Here is a 17,249-nt window from a genome sequence, read left to right as displayed (position 1 = left end):
TGCCTGCCGCCAGGTCTCTCGGCTGGGAGTTCGGCGGGTGCAAAGGGACGAGAACAAGTGACGAGGTCCCTCTCGCCTTGGCATCTGCCCCAAGCACTACGGGAGTCGCTGCTTTTATTTCTAGCTCCATTTTCTCCCTAGCTGAAGCCGTGACCGGAGAGCACAGAACCTGATCCAAGCACTGCGCAGCCGCTGAGGGGAAGGCAAGGCAAGTTGCTGATACTTCTCCCACCAGCGTTCAGCAAGGGAGGGAAGATGCCTTCTCCCCAGATCTCCCAACGGAGAGAAGCTGCTCCTAGGGTCAAATCTGTGACTGATTATGCCTAGGAAACCACTGGCTGGGAGTAAAGCCTGGGGAGCAGGCTCCGAGGAACCTGTTGGGACTGCACAACACGTGCCTGGCCTCTGCCTGCTGGGGGAAAAGCCTTGCAGAAGTCGTGCAGTTTGGCCCAATGCAGGCAGGTGCCAGGCTCACTGGCAGCGAAAACGTGTTGAGCCTCTCCTGGCCCGAGGCAGGAGGTGGGGGTCTGGGTGGGGATCGCACGCTTGCCCTCTCTGGCCAGCTGCTACTTACGTTCCTGTCCGCTGCTCTCCTGGGCCAGGTTCTCTTTGCTCTTGTAAAATGGAAACTTTCGAGAGAGGCGGAAACTCTTTTTACGTTTCGTTTTGATCGACTGTGAAGAACATGGAGATGGAAGGGAGGACAGAAAAAACAATGGTGTTTAACGCATGCAAGAAAAATTAAAATGAAGAGACAATGAGGAGCTGTGTCAGGGCAGTTACCCTTAAATGAAATCATGAAGATTACATGAAAACTATAATGCAGGAGAAAAATTAAGCGTAGAGAAAAATGTGTTTTTAGGGATGCTGGGAAGCTGACCAGCCAATCAGCAGTTTTGCAGGAGCAAGGCCATTTCTCCCTTTCTCATCTCTTTGCTCAAGCGCTCCATATGTGGGAGGTTACGCTCATCTGCACGAGTCGCCTGCAGTCAGCTCCGAGCCACCGGTGATGTGCACTGGGCCGTGGTGGCACGTGCTCTGCTCCCTGCGCCACTGCAAGGACGTTCTGCCACAGACCTGGGTGACCTTCACCAGCGCTTTCACATCTCCTCCTGCTCAAACCCCTGCGCAGTCAAGGCAGATTCGTGCTGGGCCAGGCCAGGCGGGTGGACGCCTGAAGAAAGTCCGGTTGCTCTGCTCTTTGCTCTGTTTTGGTAACTCTCCAGCTGCCACCTGAGCGGGGAAGGCTGCACTGGCCGCTCGGATTCATCCTGCCCCCACTAGATACAGGCTCAGGACCACCTGCCGCGTCCCACCTCCAGCACTTACCCTGTTGGACTCTATCATGCCAGTCCTGGCGTGGAACTTCACTGTTTTCAACCGCGCTCTCTCCTTCTTTTCCACCCTGATTGGAAGTTAAAAGGGAGAAAGATCTGCTAGTCCTGCGTACGTGATCCTCCCCCTGCCAGGCCCCACGTGGTGCTCAGCTGCCCGGGCAGTTCAGAGCACCCTTGGGTGGTGGTCCCCTCTGCAAAGGAGGGCTCCTTTCCTGGGACGGACTGAGGTGGCAGCCTGCCCTGGGTCTGACCTAGGCCAGGACCCAGGAGATAGAAGACCACACTCAGTCTACAGGAGCAGGAGAGGGAACAGACCAGCCTTCCTGGGAGGGGGAGGGATGGAGGATGAATGAAGATGGGGCACACATGCGTGCGAGGAACTCCTCCTCAGCTCTGGGAGCAGTCCCAGAGGGGATGAAGGCCAGCTCACCTTCCAGACAGCAAGGATGAGCATATACTTTGGAGAAGCAGTGTGGAGGGAGCAGGGCTCTGCCCAAACCCTGCTCCCGTGTCCCTCAGCTTGGCTCTGCCAAAGGACATGTTAGCACTGACTTCTGCAGCAGGCGATGACTGCTGCGCCCACAGAAGCTGTGCAAACAGCCAGCAAGCTGCAGGCAGCAGCAGGGGACAAACTCCTCTGAGTGACAACGCCTGTCTGACCCCCCAGGATCAGTCTGAACCGGGGGCCCACCAAGGCTGCAGACCTGCTGGTGGTGGTTAGCCAGCTCCTCTGCTCTCTGGGCTCTACAACCGCCCATTTAACGAGACTTGGCTCACAGACCTGGACAGACTGTCGGTGGCTGCAAAGAACAGCCTCAAACTTGTGTTACTGCTGTGACTTTGCTCCCGCTTGGAGCCCAGAATTGGCTACCGCCAGTTCTCCCTCCCCACGGGCGCCACGTGCCTGAGGGCTCCGCTCTGCTCTAGAGTCAAGTCCAGCTCTGGAAACCACCTCGAGGAGACCCGTGCACAGCCCCACCTTGCAACCCCGGTGCCCTTCACGTTGCACCGCCGCAGTGGGGCAGATGGGCTCCTAGTGCCGAGACCACAGGGAGCGTCCTGCCATGTGGCACCGCCTCGAGCAGCTCCAGGCACGGGGCCCCGACGGCTGCCAGGCCCCTGGAGCAGAGTCAAGGCACCGCGCGCGATGGCTCCTGCCGACGGGCACTCACCTTTTCTTGCTGGGGATGACCCCGATCTGCTCGCTCTCGCCATGGGGCGTCACAAGCCTGGCTTGCCACCACTCGTCGTCGGAGGCGTTGATGACATGGAGGATGTCCCCGTAGGAGAAGCTGAGCCCCTGGCTGGGCAAGCAACTGTCCCGGGTCCTGTCATAGTCAAACAGGGCTCTGCGAAGGAGCAGAGAGAGGAGTGAAGCCTTCCCCGACAGCTGAGCAGCGGACAAGGCAGGTGAGGGCAACACACAAGCACCAGCACTGCAGACCTCCTCGGGCACTGCCACCCCAGGATCTTCAAGGATTTCAATCATCCTTTTGGAAAACCTCCTGCTGTGGTTAGTTGTGCTGCACAGCTAATAGCATACCCCAAAAGTGCACGATACAGAAACAGTTCTGGACCAAGAAACTAGCTCTTGACCTTAGCTGCAAGGTACACACGAACCACACGTGTGCGGAAAAATGCTGTGGTTAGAAAGCAGGTCAGCACTCAAGCATTCAAAGTTCCCGCGGTCTCAAGATGTCAAGCAGCATGTGCACGACATCCCAGGGCGCACTTTCCAAAAGCCACCCCAGCTCCACGTCCGCCCACCTTCCCTCTGCAGGAGCCCCGCAAGGAGCCCTCCCACGCTCCCACCACGTCCAGCACGAGCAGTCTCTGTCCCCAGCGTGCGTGCTGGCCACCAGCTCGCTCCCCTGCAAACACCTCCTGCCCGGCCGGCCACGTGTCCTAGTCTCAGTGAAGGCTGCAAAAGTGTTTCCCGGGAGCAGAGGAACGGCGCAGAGCAACTGACCGACCCGCCATCCCGCCTCGGGGACTAAGAGGACTTTTAAGAGAGATGGGATATCCTCTTGCCCTGCTGCTGGTGGGCAGCCACACAAAAATAGGCTGCAGGGCATTTTTAGAATTGGCTTTTATTTACATAGCCAGGGATTTTATTCCCGAGACTGTGAATTATGAATCCCTCAATGTTTATCTGCCCTCCTCAACTGTTCCTTTCCAGCCTTTTAAATACTTCCCCTAAGAACAGTTTATTTAGTTTACAACACAGGAGCTTCATCTTCAATATTAAACTATCCAGCTACAGAAAAGATTAATTGCTGTGGATTTTTTTTTTTTAAACTAAAGGGGAACAGTAATATTCTTCCTGCACAAGTGACCAAGGCTTTAGCAGGCCGTGGCACTGCAGCTCTGCTGCTCGTGGTGGCTTCCCACGTAACTAGCTCTAGCAACATCAGACCTCAAAACCAAGCGCGCTCGTCTTCCTCAGACCAAGCCCTGCTGAGCCCTGCTCGAAGCAGGCGAAGAGCGCGCCGGTTCGCGTGCGAGCAGCCCCAGGCAGCCACCGCTGCACCGTCCAGCCGCGACGGGAAGCTGCTTCACTCCGGGAGCCTTTTCAAAATCCTCCCTTCTCCTTCGCCTTCCTCATCTGCACCAGATCAGTCTCCGCAGGACCTTTGCAAGGGACAATAGCAACCTCTAGCTCAGCGTTTCGGGTCCATCCGGGGGTCGAACTTTTACAATCTTGTTCCCTCTGCCTGTTGCTGAGACTCCCCAAGGAGAACAGCAGCAACCAAGCACGCAGAGGAAGGGATAACCCGGCTGAGACACGGGGGGCTGCCTTCGAACAGAGGGGGGGGAACACACCAAGCAGCACCCCCTGCCCCACTCATTGCACCCTCCCAGTGCGAGGAGCCCTCGGGGGCCTGGAACAACACAGCACCTTTAACAAGAAACCTCTCCTCGCCCTGCACTGCTGAGCGCGGGCTGCCCCATGGCGGGTCACGCAGCTCCGAACGAGCTACTGCTGAACCAGCTATCGGTCCTGCAGGAGCCTCTGGAGAGCAGAAACCTGGCACAAGCCCTCTTCCTCCCCGCTCGGCACGCAGGAGCCGACTGCGGAGCGCTGCAGGGCCCTTCGGCCGGAGGCGAGCAGCCCCTGGAGCAGCCCCGGCGGCCTCCGCTGCGTGCCGAGATAAGGCTGCCGCCTGCGTGGCCGGCACGCCCCTGCGGGAGCCCGGCGATTAGGAACAAAGACAGAGCCGGAGCCCCGGAGAACTGGTCAGGCAGGTTCCAAAATAAACGCCAAAACAAACGCGAGCGCACCTTGCACGGACGTGGGGCACTTGGAGCCCTGAACCTGGACTGGCTCCGTCCGCGTGCCGCCCCAGATGAAGGCACGAAAGGCTCCGGCAGCGGGCACGGCCCCGGCCTCAGCAGCTCCGCGCGTGCCCCGCAGGGCCGACTCAAGCGGCTCGGCAGCGAGCGCCGTCATCGATACCCCGTCCGCAACGCCGCCACGGCGCAGCCGGTTTCAGGCAAACCGTGCTCGAAACCACCCCGCCCAGCCGGGCCGGCGGAGCCCAGCGCCGCTCCCGCGGCGGCTGCTGCCCATCGCTGCAGCTCCTGCCTTGCACCAGGCAGCAGCCGCCCTGGCAGAGCAGTTCCCCACCACGCAGGGGGCTGCAGCCGAGGCCGAAGCAGCCTCAGCTCCCGTCATCCTCGGTGCAGGGGAGGAGAGGCTTTCAGTGTGCAGCAGCCCTTGCTCCTGCCACCCCCCTGCAGCAAGGCTGCTTGCTCCCTCCTGCAGCAGGCTGCGCGGGGTGAGGCTTTATGGGATTATTTTAATTAATGGGTTAAAATTAGTCGTTAGCCAACGCTCTGCTGGTTCTTATCTAGAGCGGAGGTGCCGCGGCGAGCCAGGGGAGCAGCGCCCGGGTGCAGGATCCCGCGCGGCGAGCGGAGGCCTGGGGCTGCAGCGGCGCGCGAGCGGCAGCAGTTACCGGGCTAGCGCTGTGCTGCTGCTTAACCCCTGTCTGCCCCGAGCCTGGCCCGGAGCCAGAAGCGCATCTAGGGATCAAAGCAATAATCTTCCTAAGAGCTCATCTCCCCTCCAGCCAGATCCTGCCACGGGAACAGCTGGGGAGGAGACGGAGAGAAGCCAGTTAGCGGAGAGCAGTTAGCGGAGAGTGCGCTGGCCCGAGACGCCGAACAGGGCGCGCGGGGCAGAAACAGCACCGCACGGGGCGGCTGCTGCAAGGGGAGACCCCAGGGCTGCTGCCAAGCCCAGCTCAGGGAGAGCGACCTGCTGGGCCACCCTGTCCCGGTTGCAGCACGGGTGCACGGTGCTGCCCGGCGGGGACAGGCACCGCTGGCCTCAGGACTTCAGCTCACGCCAGTGCCTGGCGTCTTCCCTCAGATCCGCTCGTTTGCTGCGTCTCTGAAAGCTCATTCACCCCGGGAACGGGCTGCAGCACGGCCCAGCTCTGCGCAGGGGAAGCAGCACTTTCCCAGGCACAGTGGCTTTGAGAAAGGCATTCAAATGCAAAGCACTCGGCCGTGAACAAGTGGTGCAAAATAATCACTGTTCCCTCCAACATCCTTTTGGCCTTGTGCCTTACTTACACCACCTACTTCTCCTGCCCCACAGCGGCAGGGAAACTTGCCCCCCAAAGGGGCAAAGCACCCATAACGATGCTGCAAGCGTGCAGGGACGCGAGCAAGGCTGGCGCGGGAGCCCGGACCCAGGGACGAGCTGCTCATCGCTACGACGGCTCTGGCGCGTCCTCCTTCCTCATTCCCGCTGCCAGGCACACCCACGGGAGCCACGGATCCCCGGGAAGCACCCCGGCGTCAGCACCCGCTGCCGCGGCCAAGGCCGGCACAGCCCTGGCGCGTGCGGAGCCGGGCTGCCCTGCCAGCGCCGGCGCAGAGCCGAACCGCACCGGCAGGTTGGCATGCCAGGGCGTGCAGCCAGGAATCCCTCCCTCGGGAGGAAGGGTCACCTCCTCCTCCTCCTCAGTGCAAAACTGGGAATGAGATCACCGGCGGCACTAGCTGCCCACAAAGCCAGGAGGTGCGGGGCGATACCCTGTCCCACGCGCCCACCGCCGGCTGCCCGGAGCGTGGAGGCGGGCGAGACGGGCGGCAAGCTCCGCAACGGCGACGGGGGCCGCGAGCCTTACCGGACGTAGAGGGATCTCTTCTCGCTTGTCCGGAGCGAGCCGGAGCCGGAGCTCATGCTGCTGTTCATCATCTGCTCCCTCAAGTCGTGGATCTTCGACTCGAAGCGGCTGTACTCTGCGGAGAGACACAGTGTCAGGCCAGGCAGGAGCAGCCCGGGAGCCGCCACCACCCCCGGAGCATCCCTGAACCAGCGAGCTGCCATCAGGTGCCGCGAGCACCGAGGGGGCAACCACAGCCTGCCCGCGAGGCGGCTCGGCCACCATCCCGTCCCCCTCCGCGTACAAGCAAGGCTGAAACCAAAGGGGCTGCGGTGTCCTGCGTGACCTGGGCAGAGCATCCGGAGCCGGGAGGGCACCGGCTGCTCCCAAACGCACCACGAGCACCCGCCCGGCCGGCTCGTACAGGGAGGCTGCGGACATCTCCACTGCCGCTGTGCTGCAGCTCTGCTGGAGAAGGGCCAGGCAGGGCCACGGCCGCCCGTCCTGCACACGCTCCCGTCCCGGGGCAGCGACTGCTGCCTCTGAGCAAGGCGCTGCGTGAGCGCTTCAAATGCACAGAGGAGAGAGGGACCTTTCCGGAGACTGTCACCCGCTTGCCGAAGCGGCACGGCACGGCTGCAGCTCGCTGGGGAAGGCAACAGCCCCTTGCAGTAGGTCCCCACCCATCGCTCTCCAGCAGCGGCACGCAGGGAGGAGGAGGAGGAGGAGGAGGGACTGCTGTTACTCTGCCACCAGCGCCGGGGACAAGGCAAGAGCCCCGCACACGCTCGGCCCCGGCGCGGGAGCCAAAGCCGCCTCTGCTTCCGCATACCTTACCCCGGCAGCAGTCCCCGGCCCGGCCCCGGCTCGCAGGGATGCGGAGGGCATCCCAGCAGCGGGACCCGCTCTCAGCCTTAGGAAGGAAGGGGCAGAGGAGGAATTCACCTTTCGTCGCCTACATGCCGGGTGACGGGAGCAGCGCGCGGCTCGCTGGCGGCAGACACCCGCGGCGGCGGCCGTGAGACCCTCCGGGCGCCCGATGCAGCCTCGGGGCTGCCGGGAGCGAGGGAGGGCGGCTGCGGCTGCCGGCGGCTCCTCCCATCCCCGACCTTCGGCTGGGGGTAAAGGTTGGGGAGCGGAGGGTGGAGGCACCGCTCCTGCTCGCCCAGCGCGCACCGGGGAAGGACGGTTCCCACGCAGCGGGAGGGCAGGGCGGCAGTGACCCCGGCGCACGGCGAGGCCGGGCTGCAAGGGGAGGCTGCCGCCAGCGGCTCGTCCTCAGCCCGCTTCCCCGCCGCGAGCGCGTGGGAGACTCGTCCCACGCGACGTCTCGCGTTCCTCCACGGCTGCTGCTTTTCCCCCGCCGCGAAAGGAAACCACAGCGCTCGACATCCCGCTCGGCGAAAGCCGACCGCAGCTCAACAGGACCAGCGATGCCCGGCTCGCCATGCCGCATCCCGGGGGCATCAGCCCTTAAAGCTCAGCATCTGCATAAACACAAAGTCTCTATTTTACCGGTGTAGCCCAAAGCTCCCAGGAGGCCCGAGAGCCTCCCGTCTAAGAGGGACATCCACCAGGAGTGGGCACGGCTGCTCTGCAGACCCCCAAAGTGAGGTCCGTGTACCCACAGAGCTGCAAAGAGCTGGCCCAGGGCCTCGGCAGGCTGCGGGATGTCCCCCGCGGGGCCGCTGCCTCCCAGGAAGGGGCTCTCCCGGCTGCCCGAATTTTGCTGGGATAGCCTCACGGCTCAGAGGGGTCGGGAAAAAGTCACCTGGAGCAAAAACCGCAGTGGCGCAGTGGAAGCACCGGCCCCTTGCACCCGGGGCTGGAACAGCCTCCGAGGCGGCAGATAACCTCCAGCGAGCAGCACTTCTATCTTTGTCCGCTGGCTCGCGTCCACCTCTCCTCCGCATCCTGCGTGGAGACCTCCGGCACAGCACGCTCCTGCCCGGGGAGCCTGCCCGCTGCTCCCCTCTCCCTGGTGCCGGACATGCTCGAGACGTTTATCCACGCCAAAAATGTGGAAACAGGTGAACTTGCCTCTTATTTCACTGCTGCGTGAAGCGCCCTGCTGCAGGCCCAGGGCAGGGAGCTGCAAGGTGAAACCTCGCACGGGGAGGAGCAGGTTTATTATTGCACCTTGCAAGGCGAGCAGGCTGCCCCTCCGCCCGCGCCAGCCGAGCCGGCTCCTCTGCCAGGGCTGCGCCGTGCCAACAACACGCAGTGCTCCGGGACGCAGACCTGAGCTCGCACAGCGCAAAGTGGCTCCTCAAGGGCCCAGGCGATCCCACCCCATCCCTGCCTTACAGGAGCCTCCAGAGCCCGCAGCCTTTCAAGGGGAAGCAGAAGGGATTTGGGCTGCCCAGGTTTCGAGGCTCTGGGATGAGCCATCCCTGGCCGCTGCCTGCTCCTCTCGCTGCCTCCGAGGACGGGATAACGCATCCTGCGTGCCGAAAGCACCGGCTGCAATCCCGTGCTGGCCAGTAACGTTCACTGCGATCCCTGTGCTCATTTCCCTGCAGACCCGCTGTTTCTGCGGCAAACGGAGCCAGCCCGCAGCAGCGCAGCCGGACGGCAACCGAGCGACCCGAGGGGAACCGGCCCCCGGGCCGAGCGCCGCAGCTCAAGCGGGACGCGGGTTGCCCCGACTCCGTACGGCTGTGAGCTGCGGGGTTGGAGTACAAACACCTCCCGACCACAAGCCGTACGAACTCGGGGCACGCGGTGCCGTGCGCGTAGAGGAGTGGAGGCGAAGCTCAAAGCTGAAGAAAGCTGTGCAACCTCTAAAGCGCTGCTGCAGGGCCCCAGCAGCTTCCTTTTAGAAGGCAGCTCTGAAAAAAGCCACCACTCCAATTTGCGTGTTTTAGAGTAGAGACTAGCAAGGCTTTGCTCCACAGGGATTTACTGGGGGGAATTACCCTGACCCAAGCATTTGCGATAAGAGCAGACAAAGTTCATAGCAAGCAGTATTTAACGGGAAGGGCCCTCACGGACTCAGCTCAGGAGCAGCACCACGCGGAAGCGGCTTCCCTGCAAGAAAGCTTGCGGGAACTGCAGGAGGATCTGCCCCGGGCACAGGTACCTGGAGAAAAGGGAGAACTGTGACTTCTCTTTCAATCCTTCCCTGGTTTTGTCTTTGTTTCTTTCCTCTCCTCGATGAGGAGGAGCGCATGCACCTCACTGGACCCCCGGGAAGGGCGCCCAACCTGCCGAGGCTTAGCAAGCAGCTAGTTTCACCACCCTTCGGAGTTTAAACTCTTAAACAGAGCAGCTAGGGAGCTGCTCCCTTCTCTAATGCCCAGCGAGGTATTTGTCCCACAACGGCAAAGGTGGCTCCCCAAAGGGCTACAGCCCATGTGCAGGGTGTTACGCGCACAGGCGCTACGAGCCGTGGCAGCGGGACCTACCGCCTGCCACACAACCCGAGAAAGCCGTGAGCTACGAACCACTGACATCTTAGCCAGAGTCTAAAGGGGTTTAAAAACAATCTGCCCTCTCTGACATTTAAAAGCCTCTGTCCGCTCTTCGCTTGCTTCTTTGCCAAATCTCAAGTGGCAAACGGAGCCAGAAACGCAAGAACATTAAGTGCTTCCTGGAAAAAAAGCAAAAACCCCACCCACAGCACACCCCAGAGCGCCACGAACGGCTCTTCTCCCAAAACGGCCCCGCTTCCCTTCCCGCACGGCACGGAGGAGGAGGAGAAACGGCGAAGGGGAGCAACGCTTCCCGCAAAGCGCTGGAGCAACGGGAAGACCCGAGGCGGAGCAGAGAGACTCGTGGTGGCTGAGTTTGCAAGGACAACTGGAGCTGTTACAGGCACAACAGGGCCGACAACGGAAAAATACTTTGGAGGAAGGAGATGTTGGAGCTGCAGTCCTCCCTCGGGATGCTAGGATAAAGGGCCATTAAAAGAGAAAGATATAAAAACAAGCAAAGGGAGGCGAATTTGAGTATCACGACACCTGGCACAAGCCTCACTGCTCGGCGTTGCATCAGCGCTGCCAACCTCGCGGCCACCGCGGACCTCTGCGTGGCCAGCAGAGATCCCGGCCCTCGGACCTCCCGGGTCCTCAGCACGAGGCCCACGGATGTGATGCTGCCGCAGCGGCCTGCACCCCTTCCCGGGGCCACGCTTAGGCCTCGCGATCCTGAGGAATTTTTCGTTGGATAACCACGGCCCAGGCAAAGTCCCCGGCGCCGGAGGCTGCGGAGCAGGACGCGTGGGATAAGGCGCCTTGGCAAAAAGCTGTGCTTAGCCTGACCCGGGCAGCGCCAACCAGCAGCCAACACCTTTAGGAAGTGAATGAAAGACAAATGCTAATTAAACGCTGTTGTTATGGTAATGCACCTGACAGATCCTGCACGGGGCCCTGCCCACACCTGGAGGCCCCGGGCCTTCAGCTAACAACTTTCAAAGGGAAAAAACTAGGAAATGCCACCTGGGAGGAAGGGTCCTCCATGCCACCGAGCGGAGGGGAAACCAGGACCATGGGGACAGCCACCTCCGCCTGCTGCACGGGAAGGGGCCCGGGGGGGTGGCAGCAGGCTGAGGCCCTGAGCTCCGTCGTCTCCGGCGAGCAGCAGAAGCACTGCGGACCCGCGCGCTCGGGCCCCGAGGAGCACATGGGCCCCAGGTTTCAGACCCGGCTGACGACGGTGGGGACGGTCCTGGTGCAGCGCTGCCCGCACCGCTCTGCGGGGCCGCAGTCCTGCTCCCCCCGCGGCCTCGCACCACGGCAGCCAAGGGGGATTGGGGACCCCTGGCAATGCCCTCCAGGACCCTCATGGCCAGAGGCCCCACGGTGAGGCCCCCCTGGGGGCCCCAGAGGACCGCGCAGCCCGGGCCCCCAGGACCCCAAGGCGAGGCCGCACGGGGCCCCCCAGCCAAGGCCCCTGGCGAGACCCCAGGAGCCCCCCCAGCAAGGCCCCTCTGGGGGCCCCACAGGACCGCACAGCCAGGGCCCCCAGGGCCCCACAGCAAGGCCCCCCGGGGGCCCCACAACTTCACAGCCAGGGCCCCCAGGACCCCACGGCGAGGCCCCACAGGGCCCCCAAGCCAAGACCCCTGGACCCCCCCCCCCCTCAGCGAGGCCTGCCCGGACCCCAAGCCCAGGACCCATAGAGAGGCCCCAGGACCCCAAGCCCAGGACCCATAGAGAGGCCCCAGAACCCCCCCCCAACGAGGCCCCAGGACCCCTCGCCCAGGGCCCATAGAGAGGCCCCAGGCCCCCCCGGCCAGGCCCCCCCGGCCAGAGCCCACCTGGCTTCCCCCCAGGCCCAGCCCCTGGCGGGGCCCCCGGCGAGGCCCGAGGCACCGGCGCTCCGCGGCCCGGGCGCTGGGGGCACGCGAGGCCCGGCCTGGGACAGCCGCAAGCGCCGCGGCCCCCTCCGCCCGCCCACGGGCCGCCACCATGTCGGCGACAGTCGCCGCGCTGTCGCGACAGTGCCGGCGGCGGCCCGCGCTCACCTGCAGGCCGGTCGGAGGCGGCGCGGCGCCGGCGGCAGCAGCCCCGCAGCCACCCGGCCCGCACACAAAGCCGCGCAGGCACCGCCGGCGGGACGCCGACGCCACGCCCCCGCCGCCCAATCGGCGCCCGCGCCTCCCGCGGGGCCCCGCCCCGCGCGCAGGCACAGCCCCGCCCCCTCATCTGCATGCGGTGTCCCCACCCCTTCATCTGCATGCGAGGCCGCGCCCCCTCATCTGCATGTGGGGTCAGCACCCCTTCGTCTGCATGCGGGGCCCTCCCTAATCTGCATGCGAGGCCCCGCCCCCTCATCTGCACGCGAGGCCCCGCCCCCGCCGCCATGGCCTACCTTCGGGCCGGTACTGCGCCACGATGGTCACCGCCTGCCCCGCCCGCTTCAGCGCCGCCGCCGCCTGCTCGTGCGTGGCGTTGCGCAGGTTGACGCCGTTCACCTGCGGCACACGGCGGCTCGTCGCACCGCCAGGGCCCCGCGGCCCCGGGGCGGGCAGGGCAGCCCAGCCCGCGCCCCCCGCCCGCCCACTCACCGAGAGGATGCGGTCGCCGCGCCGCAGCTCGCCGCTGAGGTCCGCCGGGCCGCCGGCCAGGATGAAGGAGACGAAGATGCCCTCGCCGTCCTCGCCGCCCACGATGTTGAAGCCCAGCCCGGTGGAGCCCTTGTGCAGCACGATCTTCCGGGGCTCCCTGCGGGGCGAGCGGCGGGCGCTGAGGCGGGGGGCACCCCCGAGGCCCGGCCCCGGGCGCCCTCCCCTCCGCCGCCACCGACCGCACCGTGAACAAGGCACACGGACGGACACGGCGTGGGCCCGGCTCGGCAGCAGCGCGCTGCCAGTCCCGAATGTTTCCATGATGACTTAATTCTGTCCCAGCTCAAACAATAGGCAGGCAAAGGCCGCCCGGCATCGCAAAAATCCGGGGTTGATTTTCAGCTGCGAGCAAACAAGTCTAACGGGAGCTGCAGCAGCTCCCGCGCTGCGTGGAAATGAGGGGGAACGAAAGCGGCGCCCGCCCCGGCAGCACGCGTCCGAAGACGTGCCGTCAGCGCGTCCGCCGCGGTGACCGGCTGGGACGGGGCTGAGCCCCGGGAGTCCAGCAGGAACCGCGGGGAAAGACGACTGCCGGGGCGCTCAGCAACCTCGACAGTCTGGAGCTGGCCGGGGAGAAGATGGAGCTGTCTGGGACCGCGAGGAAGGAAGCTGGAGCCGCGGCTCAGCGCTGGGCGAGGGCACCCTCGGCAGATCCTAAAATATCGGTGGCACCGCGCGAAGAGAAGCTGGGGGCGAGCGGGGGCAGCTCATCCCGGCCGCGGGCGATAGCGCGTGGAGGAGCCGGGAGTAAAGACGTTTTCCCCAGCAGACAAGAAAGCCTGTAGCCAGGCAAGATGCCTGAGCCCAGCGCCAGATGCCTCGCAGGAAGGGCTTCCTTGCTGCGCTTGTGCCCTCCTCGCCCGACCCGGCCCAGGGCAGCCGGGGAAAGCGCTGGGGGTAAATTGCCAGGGCTAAACCCGCCGGCTGGGCTCAGCGATGCTGAAGAAGGGGCTACGGCTGCAGCCTGCGCATCTTCCCCTGCGTGCTCACAGCGGGGCCGAACCCTTCGTGGGCAGGCGGCTCTGGGGGCCTGGCACCGCCACCCTTGTTGCCTACAACGTGGGGACAGCCCTGCTGAGGACACTGTCCCAGTAGATGTCCCAGCCCTCTGCATGGCCGGAGAGCACCGGCCCCTTGCCAGGGAGCAAGTCCGAGCGGCCTCGTGCCGCAGCGCAAGGGGCAGCCTGTCCGGCAGCGGCTGCGGCTCTAAACCCAGCTCACGGCACTGGGAGTCCCTCTGTCCTGCCGTCCCTGAAGTGGGACAGTCGGACATGCACCTTGGGGCTGCTCGGGGAAAGGCTGTGTCAGGGGAATAAGCTTCACCGCTGCCTTCTTCCCAGCCATGCTCCAGCACCCCCCTCCCCAAATTCTTTTACCGCCCTGCGTGGGTGCCTCCTCACCCCAGTCCCACGCTGGCAGGACCCAGCAGCAGCCATGGGGAACCAGCACATTTGTCTGCCCTTTAGCTACCCAGAAACACAGGGAGTTTAGGGAGGGACCTAAAAATCCAGACAGCCAGAGCTTTCCAGCACTGCCCCTCTCCGCCTGCCTCTGCCGGAGATGCTCCCGGCTCCCCGAGCCGCTCCTCTCCCTGTCCTGCAGATGCCTCGGAGCAGGCAAAGCAGCATCCCGGCACCGTACCTCTGGCCGCGTCTGCTCCTGTGGCCTCGCTGCTGCCTGGAGGGACACACGGCCGGCTGTCCCCCGTACGACATGGACGAGGAGACGTTAACGGTGAACATCGCTGCGCGGCGTGCTCTGCCCGCGGCGCCCTGCCTGCGTCCCAGCCGCGAGGCACGCGAAGGGCAGGAATGTACTGAATGCTCCCAGCTCCGTGCCCGGACCGCGTCGCGCCGTTTATCTCTGCCTGCTCGCTCCTGGGGCTGCTGCAGGACACACGGCGTCCCAAGCCCGCGCTCGGGGTTTTTTTATGGAAGCATCGAAAGGAGACAGGCTTCAGCACTCACTTCACTCTGCTAGACCTCACCGACTTAACTCCTTCCTGCCTTTGCAGGCACGGCCAGTGCAGTCCCAAGCAGAGGGAGTGCAAAAGCCAGGGGAAATCCACTGTGCACGCTTGCAATATCCTCGAACACTCCCAGAGCCCAGCTCTCCACGCTGTCGGCTCCACAGACACACCACACATTGCTCGAGCCCCTTTCCTTCAAATGCAGAGGTACAGAAGAGCCATAACTTCGGTCTAAGCCAGCTACGCGTTCCTGGTGTGGTTAGGGGCTGAATCTGCCTTGAAAATACCCCAGAAAATACAGATGGAGAGAAATGTGCTGCTCAGCTTAGTCTTTCACTGGCGAAAGGCTCGCTGGCAGGGTGCTTTGGACAAGCAGAAGGGACCTGGAGTGTGAGGTGAGGGCTGAAGTCCAGCCCACATCTCCTGGGCTCAGCAGGGCAGCTGAGACCTTTTGTGGTCTTTCCAGCAGCGAGGGGCCTGTTCCCTAACGCCAGACCCCAAAAGCGCCTACGCTGGGGTCATTTGGTCCAAATGAGGCTCAATCCCAAGTCCTAGAGAGACCCGTCAGCACTTAGGTGAGGTGCTACGTCTCCAAGCCCTAGACCCGAATTGCCTGTGCAGGGCTGGAAACTGAGGCACAGAGCCACGTCCCAGCAGGTTTGTTGAAGGAGGCTGCGGGCAGATACTGCCCTGTGCTAACAGCCTTGGCTTGATCCCTGTTCACCAGCTTTGGAGGTAAAAGCTGGTTTTGCTATTGCCTGGGAGTGAGATCTCCCAGTCCAAGTGGTCTCATTAGTGGGACAGAACCGGTCTGCAGAGCCGCGATCCGCCCTGAACCCAGCGCCGCGAGCCTGGCGGCGGTGAAAAGCTCGTGGCCTCGCAGAGCCGAGCCCTGGTACTTGGTCGAGGAGAGCAGCGCTGGGGGAGGCTGCGGGGCCGTGGCGGCGAGGGGGGTATCTGGGGCAGGTCTGAGGGCGCAGGGAGGACTGCAGCCATTAGTCCCTCTGCGGTAAACCCAAGCCTGGGGCTAGAGCTCTCTTCCAGGGGAAGAAATAGGTCAGATTTCTGGGTCTGCCAGCCTTGCCTATAACCAGGCACAGCAGATGAGCTTGGTTTCTGCTGCCTCCCAAGCGAAGCGCAGGAACTGCTGCTCCACCTTGGCCCAGCAGCCCAGGCCGTCTAGGAACCGGTCACCAGCACGGATGGGGACCAGACAGCTCGGTGGAAGGTAGAGATGCACTACAAGAACCAAGAGGGAGAGGAGATAAAGCCCCAGGTAGGCAAGTGTCTCATCCCAGGTCTCGGTCGTAATACAGGCTCCGCTCGTCAGTTCTGGTGCTGGGAGGCAGGATGCGATCCTTGCAGACAGACCCAAACTGGATGTTGTGGCACTAACACCTCAGCATGAAGCAAAAGCAGTGGGATCCCTCGGGGCTGTGCTGTGGCTCACGGGAAGGCGGATGCTCTGGGCCCGGGTGCTGCAGGGCAGCAGGGTCCCAGGAGCCACAGCTGCGTCTGCAGCGGCACTTGTGCCCTTGGGAGGGGAAAAGACTGGATGCTGGATCCAGCCATGGCTGCTGACGGGATTCTACTGGGATTCAGCTGCTTTTTAGGGGAGGCACTGCCTCTGCCCACACCAGTAACATGCACTTGGAGCACACTGGTCCCAGCGCGCGGTCTGGCCGATGCACAAGCCGGCAGGCCCCTGACAGCGACGCTGTCCTGGGGGGTGGGCGACGCATGCGAGGGCTCAGCACTGCTCTCCCCTTGCTCCTGGCGCGGGTGAGGGGGGTGCTGAGCCCGCAGCACCAATGATAAGCCGCGAGGGCGGCTGGGAGACCAGGGGCTGTGCCTGGGGGCGGCAGCCGGGCTGCGCTGAGCGGTGCCGGCCTCTGCAGCAGGCGCTCTGCGAGGCAGCACCATCCTCTAGCGGCCGCCGGCACGTGCTGCACGGGCGTTTCCAGAGCACGGGGAATGGTGAGCAAAGGCTCAGTCCTGCGGCGTGGCATGCTCCCCTCAGTGCCCCGGCAACACGAGAGGAATTAACACAGGGAACAGCCTGCAGAGCTGCATCTCGGACGCTGCCGCCGCGGTGGGAGAGGACCCAGGCGGAGCTGAGCGCTGCAGAGGTCACGGTGCGCAGCAGGGCCCTGGCCTCAGCTGAGCGCCGAAAAGCTAGAAATCAATACGCTGAATTCGATCTCTGATGTTCTCCGAGGAGGACAGTTTGCCTGCTGTCACCGCAGTGCCACCCACGCGGGCGGACAAGGCCCACCGCAGGCGGCTGCAGCCTCCGCACAAGAGGAGCCGTCGCGCAAGGTAACGCCGGCTCTCGCGCCCCGCTGCCTCCCGGCCGGCTGCTGCTGCTGCTCCCGGGGATCAGCCCCGCGCTGCAAGGCAACACCGATGCCGGAGGACGGGGCAGAGCCTCCTCCTCTCCCACCTGGGAGAGCCGGACAACACCAGCCAAAACGGGGACTCTGACATCTGTCACCGCAAACGCAACTCTAAAACCAGCTTCAAGCCATAACTGCAGAGCCAGTCCTAATCCTAACTTGGGTATCAGTCCTAAGCACAGCCTGAGTCCTAAATGCAGCCCTGGCCTTAAGGATACCGAACCCTAGAGCAGGCTCAACGCTGGCCCCACAGCTGCCGCTGGGTGAAAGCATGAGAAAAGCTGTAGGTCCAGGCAAGCGGAGCAGGCAAGGCAAGGTCTCGCTCCTGCATCAGCGGTAGGAAGCATCAGAAAGTTT

At 63.8% G+C, this 17,249-nt stretch overlaps 1 protein-coding gene across 5 annotated transcripts in view; it reads right to left on the bottom strand.

The window, feature by feature from the left end:
* The window catches only part of DLG3 (discs large MAGUK scaffold protein 3), a 64,982-nt gene that overhangs the window by 8,618 nt on the left and 39,115 nt on the right, over window positions 1–17,249 (bottom strand). For 3 of the 5 annotated variants that reach the window (XM_064518377.1, XM_064518381.1, XM_064518379.1), the window contains 6 exons: window positions 12,468–12,624; window positions 12,272–12,374; window positions 6,479–6,593; window positions 2,510–2,686; window positions 1,330–1,405; window positions 575–674 (listed from right to left, as the gene is read on the bottom strand). In XM_064518377.1, coding sequence (XP_064374447.1) covers window positions 575–674; window positions 1,330–1,405; window positions 2,510–2,686; window positions 6,479–6,593; window positions 12,272–12,374; window positions 12,468–12,624 — 728 coding nt within the window. The remainder of the gene's footprint in view (window positions 1–574; window positions 675–1,329; window positions 1,406–2,509; window positions 2,687–6,478; window positions 6,594–12,271; window positions 12,375–12,467; window positions 12,625–17,249) is intronic. The other 2 variants (XM_064518378.1, XM_064518380.1) reach the window with 1 other exon arrangement.

The sequence above is a fragment of the Dromaius novaehollandiae genome, chromosome 11 (assembly GCF_036370855.1).
Source record: "Dromaius novaehollandiae isolate bDroNov1 chromosome 11, bDroNov1.hap1, whole genome shotgun sequence".
In the NCBI taxonomy this organism is placed as follows: Eukaryota; Metazoa; Chordata; class Aves; order Casuariiformes; family Dromaiidae; genus Dromaius; species Dromaius novaehollandiae.
This window is presented reverse-complemented; position numbering and strand designations above follow the sequence as displayed.